We start from the raw sequence: 12,108 nt of genomic DNA, 5'->3' as shown, positions 1-12,108 counted from the left end.
CTCCTCCAATCTATTTCCTAAATGACAGATCCTAATCTATTTAATCTTATCATATATAAAACTATGCCACATCTCTGGTCATCTGTGCTTTCTTGCTTTCTTCTGGTTCTATGAAGTCATTTTTTTATTTGGTGAGGCTAAAACTACATGTGATATTCTAGACACGAGAACAACACGGATCTGTTACAGTGGCATAAAAATACGTCTGCTATATACTTTGTTATTACAGGGATCAGCCCTTGAGTCCTCTTTAAAGACTGTGTCACAGTTACTACATTTCTTCTGGTATCAAGGCTGACATAAGTGACAGGTTGTATGTTACAATAGTTAGTTCAGAAATGTCATATTTGAGTTCCTTTAAAATTAAGACTTTTTGGGTGAACACCATCTTAAGGCAATTCTTATTGTTCAATATTATTTACATCTTTTAAAACACATTCAGATGATGGTAGGCATTGAGAAACTTCCTCAGATTGTGAGAATCTCTCCAACCTGCTTTGTTGTGGACATCAGTGAAAACAATTAATTTAGCGTTCAGTACTTTTATACCTCAATTGCCTGCCTACCCAATCATCTCTCCAGGAGGCTTCTAGTGTGGTTATTAACAAAAAAGAATTATTAACTTTTATGTCTATAGCAAGTTGATTTTCAAAATACTGTAATTTATATTTAACTTAATGGATTTTATGGGTTTTTTTCCTCCTATCTTTCTCCATTGAGAAGACTTACACTTTTGAAGAGTGTCTTTCCAAAATCTTCTTCATTCTGCTGTTTTGGCTTGGGTGTTGAGGTTTTGTTTGTTTGTTTAAGATAGTTGATTTTTATAATTAAAAAAAAAAATGGTGGGTTATATGTGATTATTCTGTGTCTCTCATATACTTTATCTCTAGCCTGCCTCCATGCTGTTTGCTTTAAAACTTTTTAGCTGTTCTTTTCTTTTTTTTTAAACTAACTTCCTCATTTTAATCTGCTTATTCTTTGAAAGTTAAATATTACTACAGTGGATTTTTTTTGTTGTCCTTTTCCTTTGCAACGAGTACGTTGACTTTCAGTCCAGAAGTGGTTCTCTGATAACTACTTCTTGAACTGGGTCCTATGTACTACTCAGAACTAAATCAGCCTCTCTTCTTGTGGGTTGTCTGATTTCTTGCTACAAGCAGCAATCATTTATGGTACATAAAAGCTTCATTTCTTTTGTCACTCCCTGATTTAATGCAGCATGTGTTGGAGCATATAAAATTTTGCATTATTATGTACATTCTCTGTATAGCCAATGTAATTTCACTTACCCTGTTGCATTTATGTCACCATCTCCATCATGTGGTCAGTAATGCAGCCCTAGCATTATATTCTCCCTAGTCAGCCGTGAGTTCTGTAAATAGTTGCTGGAACATGTTGATAACTTATCTGGTTTGACCCTAAACTTCCCTTGATGTACGACTTGAATCCCCTGGGGATACTTTGTATAATCAGTACTCCAGTAATAAAGTGTCCTTTTGATTGTCTTCCTCCTTCCGATTTTCAGAGTCCATCTTTTCCAAGACCAAAATATTTTAAATTTCAAATAGATTTGAAGATTTTAATCTGAGGGTGTTTAAATAAGTTACAACTAAAAATAGTTGTATAAATGAAACACTCAGAAATTTTTTTCACAAAATGAAAAAAAAGATATAATTTTTCTTCAGAGTCTCTGGATTTGGGAGATTTGCTGAGATTCAACAAGAAGCCTAATGTCCATTACAAAATCTTGCCCTTCTTCTTTTGCCTTTTTTTTGTGGCCAAAGACTTTATTATACTTTCTCAAGCTACAGCTCATGAAGTACAAGACCATTCGAGCTTATACTCCAGTCATAGCCTAAACCTTGATATAAAGCTGTTTTCCGTATCCTTCTCATTTTAAGTCAACATGAGTTTTTCAGGAGAAGGCAAAATGTTTTTCCCCTGCTTTGCTTGTGAAAGACATGGAGTACTCCGTTGTTTACTGGCACTAACAATATTTCCGCATTTGTCTTCCGCACAGCATTTGTTTTATATTTTCACTCTATCTTATTGACTATTTTGTGATTACATTTATTCCCTTGTGCTGCCACATTCTATGGATAGTTTGTTCTGCAATATGTTTTGACACTCGAAGTGAACATACTGAATTTCTCTATACTTGGTATTACAAGTTAGCTTTTCTTCTCAGCAGTCGTGTGTGTCTGACAGCACTAGTCCTTTTCTTTCTCCTGTTATTTAGATTATCTTTGGCACTTATGTTCTTTGCTCCATCAGACAGAGCTGTCTAAGACTGTGCTGAGCTCCCATCCATCAAAGCCTGCTCGCTTTTTGTCAGTCCCTCCACAACCAATAACCTGTACCAGAAGTGGTTGACACTCGGTGAAAACCACCTCCCAGCTGTTACAGGACGTCCCTAATTTGCAGTTCAACATGAAACAAAGGATTGACCAGAACACAGGGAATGCTGGTGATTCTTTTAGTCAATAGCTAGGCAGATCGTCTCAATCGGTTTACTGAATTTTTCCAGCAATGGATCCCCCTCTGATAGTACAGCCTCTGTCTTGGCAGCACGGCCTTAATTCTCCGTGAATGACAAGAGACTTATGAGGCATCACGGCAGCACAGCTGCCACAGAAACAGTTTCTGGCAAAAAATATGGCACTTCAAGTAAGTATTGCACTGACTACATCTGTGTTTGCAGTTTTCCCCATGAACATTCCCTGACACAAAGCCATCTTGAAAGACCAGGATAAATAAAGTTGGCCAAGAGGTTGTGTGATGGCAGGCCTTCTATTCAGGAATCTAAATAGCATGTATTCCTGTAACTGAAAAGATCACGCATCCTGCTGTCCTGTGAAAGCAGACTCATAAAGTAGACAGTGTCCTTTTTTCTAAGGGCCCCATTCTCCCAAGCAACTGGAAGGAACTTTCCAATGCCTACTTTCATGACTGAGGTAGAGGATGTAAACCCACATGATCTCAGTTTGAAGGAATGGGATGCTCCTGCTTAAGAGGTAGAATGTTGGTCCTTTGTGATTTTGATGTCTTTCATAGAGAAGAGTGACGATATGAATGCAATAACAAGTTACGAAACAGCAAAGCTTCTTATTGTTCCCGTTTTATATTACATATTAATTTTGGCTCGTGAAGCTTACAGAAGATTTAAAGCCAGAGGAAGATGTCATATAAAAGCTGTGCCAGGCTGGGAAACTTTGGGCGAGGCGGGGCGGGGGGAGGCAGGGCAAAACTGTGGTGTATCAAGAGCATTCAGGAAGACAGAAGTTTCAGGAAAACCTGCAAATGATGAACTAACTTCCCTCCAACTAGGTATCCAGTGCAAAGGCCAGCAAAACATTGCAGGTACCTACCCAAACACCAATGCACTGTAAATAACATGTGCTGTATTTTTTTTAAATGGGGCTTGAAAGATTATTCTTCAGCATTCCATCCTCTTGTGTGACCCTGCTGAGTTGGTTGGTTGCGCTGGTTATGGTGGCACCTGTTGCTGGAAATTAATTGCTTCCATCCATCACTGGTTTCAAACAACCAACTCCATTTTTGCCATATACAGTGAAGAGGAGCAGTGAAAGAGGGTTCTAGTCCTTAAGCAGCAGTATGAGAAGGCAAAGTGTCTGTTATAAGACATTCAGAGTTCTAGAAATGGTCCGAGTTTCAGGCTTTTTGAAGTTTCTAATATCTAATATTCTATCAATAAATTATGATTACTTGAAAAAAGTTCTTTTGATCTCACTGAGAGTTTCCTGGATACAGAGTTTTCAAAACTGGTTCGGAATCACTAAAACACCATGAGAAAAGGTCCAAATTTTGAAAGGTGTTACCCAGTTAACCAATAATTAAATATTTTCTCTGTCCCATTTATTTGTGGTGATACTGCTTGGGAAAGCAGAGGTGGAGGTTAAAAAACTTCATCTAAGCAGTTCTTTTTATGGGAATTGAAAAATTCTGCATCTTTGCAGAGCAAGCAACTGCAAAATTAACAGTAGCAGAAATTCTAGGACTCTTGCAATGAAACACATGTGAAATTTCCCAAGAATTGTGTCTTTCACTGTGTGTGGTCCTTCGGCCGAATACAAGTTTGGCAATATACAAAAAATTTACTCCTATGATTGTAACAATCATGCCCTTTGAGGGATTACAAGCTGCTAGAGTCCTCCAGCTTCTCAGGGCTTCATGAAAGGGAAAAAAGACTCACTGCAGGGAGTGCTGTCGTGTTGCAGCACAGATATTCTAGCAAAAGATTAGATGTGGCATTAACAATGCTGCTCTGACTCTTTGCTATGGAATACAGCTCTGTATTTTGTTCCCGTTTAAGAGTTAAAACATGTGGTGTAGCGTGCAATTATAAGGACATCTCTTCTGTCAGAAGAGCTCTCACACAGCTTTGATCAGCAATTAACATGAATCCAAACCTGAACTGCACTATTTACTATCGTATCCTGCCATGCCTTCATAGGAGGCTGTCTTAATTCTCAGTCTCTGGGCTGTGTTTGCCTCACCTGGATAATTCACTGAGCTTTTGGTGACACTCTTTCCCTGAATGTAAGTGAGCTATGAGCTTCGTGTAGTGTTTCGGTAGCAGGAGGAGCCTGTCCCTGGCTCCTTGTCATACGGCAGGTGCATGTTCAACTTGTGATGGAGAAGAGGCAGAGAAGCCGGTGGGAAAGATGGTAGCCCAGGCCGAGCTGACAGAATAATTCCCTCATCCGATACGTACTGCCTGCCCTGGCTGCATTAACAGCGCTGCTGACGGGGAGGGCAGACAGGCATTGACGATGGAGGTGCTAAGAGGGACTGCAGGGTATGACCTGCCCTGAGACTGGAAGCGGCAGCGTGGCCCTTCTCACCGGAAGCTTGATGCTGTTCCTTTGTGTTACGGATTTCACACTGACACAAACGATAGAAGAAATCAAAAACTTGCTTTCTTTGCTAGCATCTGATCTGCTTTTTTCTCTGTTCTCAATAGTCAGCTCCATGGTAGCTAATAGCTAAAACAAGCCATTTCTAGAAAAAAGGGGAATGAGAAAATTACAGGGCAGATGCAGAAGATCATATGAAAGGAAAACACCGGATTTTTTTCTCACCAGCAATGCATGTATATTTAGATGCACTTGCAGTGAACATGTAACATACCAAACCACCACCCTCAAGTCAAGACAAAAATAATAAATAGTATTAGAGACTTCTGCAACGTTTGCCATTTCAGGGGCAGTAGCTACCCCTGAACTTTTTTTGCACACTTGCTGTTTCCTCACCCATTAATAAACATCCCAGTGATTCCAATTGGAAGATAATTTAGACCAAACATTGCTTTGGTTTAACAACTGAATATACATAAATGCAGTCACTTGGTTTTGTTTACTCTTTACATCTAGCTGAATAGAGTTGTGCATCAAGGGAAGTAATGGGCCTGGTTCTTCATCTCTCTACAGCCTGTTCACATCATTTCACTGCTGCAGAGTACTCACAGATCTCAATAGAATGCTGACTGGACGTGATCCACATCACGTAACGTTCTGGTTTCCATCGCAAGGGCCGGCAGCGGCGGGACGACTCCCTGCAGGCCGTTGGTGCCGCCGGCGGTGGTGCCACAGGAGGAGCCGTGCGGTCCAGCCGCCGCGTGCCTCCATGCCGACAGGGAGGGAGAGGCAGAAGCACACCTCCTGTGCCTAGGGACTTGCACCAAATACAGCTCAGCGGAATGCAAGAGCTAGCCTCAATATGTAACTCCATTTCTCACAAAAACACTCTTACTGAGAATAATTTTCCCACCACATGTGGAAATGTGTGGTTTTCACGGTGTTAGTAGATCCTGTTTCATGGCCCTACATAACCAGCTCTCTTCCAGACAAACTTAGATGTGCCGTTCTCACTCTCTTCAGCAGAAAGGACATAAAGTAGTGCACTGTCAAGGCCGGTCACCACACACAGGGATAGCTGGTATTACAAAAATCAAGCTGGTTAGAAGATCACACAAACCCAGAAACTCAGTACAGAAACAGAAAAAGAGTTTTTCAAACAGGACCCGAAGACAACTTCACAAGGTTAATACAGAGCCCTCCAGGCTAGCAGGTGTCTTGCTTTCATTATTCTCTGCCCAGGAAGCATTTATCACTATGAATTCATTGAAAATTTTGAAATACAGTAAAATGAGGAAAGCTGACTCGCAGGAAAAGCTCTCCCTTTGCTACAATCTGTTCAGGAGAGAAAGGAAAGGATATTTGTATGTGTGTGTAGGAGGGAGAGAGGTTTGAGGTGGGGAAGTATACCCAGAGGAAATACAAATAGCATTTCACAGTGGAAGTGTGAGAGCGAGAACACAGTATCTGTATTTTATCTAATATTTGTGCCATTTCCACCAGCGTATAAAGGAAAAATAATCCTCCTGATCTAAAACTGCTACAATGACTTGCAAAAATGTAAACAAGCTGCTATTGAAACTTCAGGGAAAATTATCTGGAAATTGATTGCCTCTTTTAGATTTAAGACAAAGGGATATAAGTTCTCTCACATTATCCTGACTGAAAAAAGCACTTTTTGTTACTTTTAGAACTGTAAGGGCATTGTTCTATTATGATGATACTTTTATTTAGCTTTTAATACCTCACGATTCTAAAATTTTGGAAAATACATGTTAACGTCAGCAGAAGTAGAAATAATTAAGTGTGCAAACAACATCTGAGTATGGCTCAGTAAGCAGCAGGTGCTGTCTCCAGTGCGGTGCCCAGCACTCTGTCAGACCACAGCTTCCACAGGATATGAAACCAGAGAGCTGCAATTCTGATGTGTCGCCCCAGGACTGATGTGGTGAAACAGAAAAGATCTGTTTATGGTCTTCATTGTACAAATGCAATTACTTCAGCTTTGTCTTAGCTGTGCCACAAGTTAGAAATGTTCCCAACTTGACTCTACAACTTTGCTTACAGTGAATATCATTTATCTCCAAGACATTCCTTCGCTCCAGTTTGCTTAATTGCAGAATGAGGTCCGTACCATCTCAGACAGAACTTCAAGATAGACGTTGAAAGAAGTATAGCAGATGTTTAATGGAGAAACACAGACTTCTGCAGTAAAATGCATGCCATCGAAAGTCAATAAAACTTACAAAAGGCAAACTGTATTTAACTAAGAGGATGCAAATATCCAGGATTTAAATACCGATCTGCAATTTATGACTTTAACTGAAGAGACTAGCAATAGTGCCATTAGTAATACCATTTAATCTGAAGAAAATGGCATTTCAGGGAAGTTTTCAAGTCCATATTTTTGTGCTACACACCTTTCAGGGCAGACCTGACAACAAGCTACATGTTAGGACTGCATCATGCAATGTGAGAACCCACATTGCTAAGCCAGCAGGGGAGTTTTACTCCTCAGCAGCCCCACACCTGGTAAATCTCACCTGCCTCTGGAATGGTTTCCTTGCATTAATTCATCTTAGGAATTGAAATGAAAGCGCGGGGCGGGGGGGGAATAAATTAAAAAAGAAAAAAAAAAAAAAAATCAATGAGAGCTTAGTCAATATGACCAACCTAATGCATTAGATTGTTTCGCTCAATTACATTTCTTTTCCATAGCTTAATTTAGATAACCATCAGGTAAAAGAGGGAAAAAATAGCTATATACAGTTAATGCAACAGAAGGTATCAACTGATTTAAGCAGCAGGCCAAAACAGTTAGCAGTGCATCTATCCCTCGGTTAAATTATTCTCCTAGAGCTGCATAATACATGCATGACTGATATTTTTATCTACAGCATTAAACCTAATGGCTGGTTAGTTGAAATACAAAACTGTTCTGAACAAATTCATGAAGTTCAGAGAGCTGGTGTAGGTCCCAGAAATACCCATCTGTCAATACATTTTAGTGGTCCCTGCAGCCTCCTACTGGAAAATCTAAAGACTCTGCATTTAGAAAGGGCTGGGTACAGATAGGCAGTTGCTTAGGCTTAACTACGTATTGATATAATATTCTGAAAATCAGGAGAAAATTGTTTTCAGCATCTTAGATGTAAAAGCTCAGCCAACTACAGCGAACAGCTAACTATACATTTTTGTGTTTTCTTTTTCTACAGGTATACCCAGTATTTCCAGTATTGGTAGTAAGTAATAAAACCAGTATTGTTTTGCATCGTCATTCAGCTTCTTGGATCTAATTTCCCAACATCCCTTTCTGTTGTAGATAACTTTTCTCTGAAAATGTGGTCTATAGTGCAGGGGCTATGTATCGGCCTTCCTCTGTTGCATTAACATGTAACCGTATTACGTGGCCAGAGAGAATGCCCCTCCTGACAACACATCTGCTTTCAACCATAGATTTTCTGATCCGTTCTGATCAACAGTTGAAAACTGAGTGCTATAAAATTGAGCGTTATACAGAGAATAACAGTCTGTTCCACAGAAAATATTTGTTGAGCATCTTTTCAAAAAAAAAAAAAAAAGAAAAAAAGAAGTGTTTGCTAAAAACAGAGAAGTATAGGACTATTAATTTTCATGCGGGTCATATGTGTGTTAATTCGAAGAGCAAATGGAAGAGTTTTCATTTTTATGACGTAGCTTAGAAAATCCAGTGTATCTGCTGGAATCTTTGCATTAACTCCAGCAGCCTTTGAACTGGGTTTTACTCCACAAAATAAATAGAATTGCATTCCTTCACAAAAACCTGCTTTACTTACAACTACAACAAAACCATAACACCTTTATGTAAAGAACTAATATATCAATGAAGTAGATGATTAATTAAATAAAGCACTTGAAGGGACTAAGTGTACAGTAGCTGAGCTGTGAGCCTAGCTAAGTTCCATAGCTGAGAAGCACACACAGTCACGACACGTTAGCTGATTACAAATAAAGCAGGGAGGTAGCAATGGGAACCTGCTGTGGCTGACTGAAAGAATATTCCCCACAGCCTCAGCTTTGCGGAGGCTGTAGACACAATTTGGGTGATGCAGGACTATCACAATGATAAAATATCACAGTAGTAAAATGCAATTTGCCATACCTGGTATCCAACTGAAAAGCTGCTAATAATTTGGGTAAAACTGCCTCGCTTCTTATGATGTGGGGTCAGGTTTCTCAGTTTTAAGGTCATGAATGGTGCTGATTTGTTAAGTTCCAGACAGCAAGTTAAATGCCATCAAAACTAGCTTCCTTGCAAACGAGAGCAGCCTTAACAGCTGAATGACTGCAAATGCATAGCAATATGCTATTTTCAAAACCTTGTGTTTATACATGTATTTTATAACCAAAAAAATGAACTAAATGAAAGACAAGTTTATGTCACTGTTCTCAGGAATACTCCTGCCATCCGTTAACAGAAATGGGATGAATGGGAAAATAGCTCTTTGGAGTTTGGTTATGCTATAGTTTCTTAGTACTGTGTTGCATGGACTATATGGTTGTGTTTTCACGTCACACTCCATACAGCCTTTGTCACCACATCCACCATTTCTGAGCATCAGCAGATGTTGGCCTTTGAAAACTTAATAGGGAAACTCAAATACGTTTTAAACAACGGTGACCTGAAAGGATGCATTGTTGACCTCTTTGTATTTCACACTGGGGTGATTAGTACAGTTTATCTATTACAAATGGAGAAAATTCTGTTTAACATTCCCTAGGAGATACAAGAGTTTCTGCAAGTCTGTGCTTTATCTTTAATCTGCTGTAAATACCTTGGAATAATGTGTGGTAGAATCCAACAAATTTCTTTGCCTACCTGGAAAGGATGAAGCATGAGCATCTCTTCACGAGCACAAGTAAATACTGATACTCTGCTTGTTTTTTTCATGTGTTTTTTCTTAAATAGCTCAGGGGGAAAATAGTTCTACTTGCACAATGTTCTGAACATCTTTCCTATAAAATAGAAATAGCAGAATTATCGTTCAACAAGGATAGGACCCATAAATTTATCCTGGTCTCTAAGAGAATTTAACAGAAGTATGATTAACACATAAAAACAAACAAGATTAATTAGTTATGGCTGCTTTAATGGATTCTGCAAGATTTCCTCTTTTGTTTATGCTACTACAATGTTTGTGTTCATATCAGCAGAGTTTTTCCCCATCTGGGGACAGGAAGTTACTCTCAGGAGACACAGTTTGGAGTTTATTTTGCTTGGCAGCAAACACTAACAGGGGGGTATTGGCTTTTGTGTGCTTCAAGCTCTTCCTAGTATGTAAGGAGGATGGGGTTGGGGCAGGGGGTTATGAAGTCTAAACTGCCAGCATGCAAAGAAAATGCCGCTGCAAGTGATGTTCATTTAACACTTTTAAGACTGCAATGAAAGCAAGCCAAAAAAAAAAATTCACTTGTGTGCCCATATATTTATCATTCTTTATTCCTTTTTTACCTTAAAGGATCTTGTATTAAAGCAGCTCATCACTGAACACAAAGAACGAACGGTCATTAAGTAAACATCCTTTCTGATCATCTAGAAAGAAAAAAAAAACAAAAATCAGAGCTTTCCCATTAAGGTCATTTGTACCTGCTTTTGTCTATCACTTGAATAATAGGTTCTCTGGTCATTTCCAGCATTCTTGATTCCAGTGCTGGCCCGTTCAGCATTTTCAGCCATGTCTGGAAAAATACTGGTGGAAGTGTTAGCAATTAATGAGTCCCAAAACCATTTCATAATTTTAAGTAATTTTTATATACAGTATGCAAATATTCAGAAAACTATATTATTTTACTTGCTAAAATAATGATTGTACAATTCTACATAGACCAATGCATCAGAAGGTTCATTATTGTGACCAAATAACAAAGTAACTAATCTGTACATGTATGCCTTCAAAAAGCTGAATCTTCTAAACTATAGCTTCTATCTCTATGCCTGTAAAGCATAACTCCGCTAATTATGCTAAACTGTTTGTTATAAAGGGTATAATTAGATACAGGATAGGATAGACATGATGTGCAAATAGCTCTGTGTGGGTGATTATCACCTTAAAGCCTGCTGGTGGCAGATGAGTCAGAGTTTAGAGACAGACCTTGCACCCAAGTGCAAGATGCAGTCACGATAATCAAATGGTATTTTCTGCTTTGTTCTCTTTGTTTTTCTTCTTCTTTATAGCCAATTTCAAATTAAGAGAACTTTTTTTTTTAATGATAATGAATGCAAGACAAGAAAAAAAAAGACTGAATAGGCATTCTTATTTTATTGTTTTCTTAACCTTGAAAGATCTAGTATGTGTTTTTCTGGAACTAAAATAGTGTCAGGATGAGTGTAGCTTTATTTGTTTTTACATATTTGTTATGAAATTTTAATGTGGTAAATATATATCTTAAAAGGTTGTGAGAGCAAATACTAGCGGATTGGTTTTTTTTCTTTTCATAACAACACAAAGTATTTTGCCCTCTTGCGGTAGCCGAGAAGTTCTTTCATTAAGTTTACAGTCATGGTATCAAAGCCATTACAATGCCAAGCTCTGGACTAGAGTATATACACAACACCCACATATGTCAGTAGGGTATAAACATGCATAACTAGGTTGTACATTACTTTTGTATTATTATTTGAGGTCAGGTTTTACAGAAAGAGCTGTACGATTGAGAGACCATTAAGATGTTTATCTCCTTAGAACATTTAAATAATGTCTTCAGACAATATATATTATTTTGGACATACTGGCAAAATGTTCTCATTTGAATTCAATTTTATCCAAATCTGACTTCTTAATCAATAATACAGTTAATCAGGCTCCTAGTGTAAGGCAATCATCTTATCTAAGTAACTGATTATAATGCCAAGCCAGTAACAGTATTTTTTTTCCCTCCTTTACTTTAATAGTTTGAAGCACTCAGAATTTTTCACTTTAAAAATTAGATTTTCCATTATATTAAAACAATACTGGGCTGAAAGAAAATAGTGACAGACCATATGGTATAATGCACTCATTTGAACACTGGATCTGAAAGAAATTCAACATTCCAAGTAAAAGACATTGCGAGCCGTTTATTTACCTGGTAGGATTCATAACAAAGCCGGTTTTCTTCTGTGCAACTAGGATTTCACCCTTGAAGTTCAGCAAGCAGAGCGCCTGCGCTGACCCCAGGGCCGAGCAGAAACCGTCTCTTTGCGGAGTGATTT

General features: G+C 38.6%; 1 protein-coding gene across 6 annotated transcripts in view; it reads left to right on the top strand.

Annotated features, from left to right (window-relative positions):
- The window catches only part of NTNG1 (netrin G1), a gene marked incomplete at its 5' end in the record, with an annotated part of 151,602 nt that overhangs the window by 93,303 nt on the left and 46,191 nt on the right, over nucleotides 1-12,108 (top strand). For all 6 annotated transcript variants that reach the window (XM_082002784.1, XM_082002781.1, XM_082002779.1 and 3 more), the window contains one exon: nucleotides 8,093-8,119. In XM_082002784.1, the coding sequence (XP_081858910.1) occupies nucleotides 8,093-8,119 (27 nt within the window). The remainder of the gene's footprint in view (nucleotides 1-8,092; nucleotides 8,120-12,108) is intronic.

Source organism: Phaethon aethereus, assembly GCF_964289735.1.
Source record: "Phaethon aethereus genome assembly, chromosome: 8".
NCBI classification, from domain to species: domain Eukaryota; kingdom Metazoa; phylum Chordata; class Aves; order Phaethontiformes; family Phaethontidae; genus Phaethon; species Phaethon aethereus.
The sequence above is the reverse complement of the archived record's forward strand: the minus strand, read 5'-3'. Positions and strand labels throughout refer to the sequence as shown.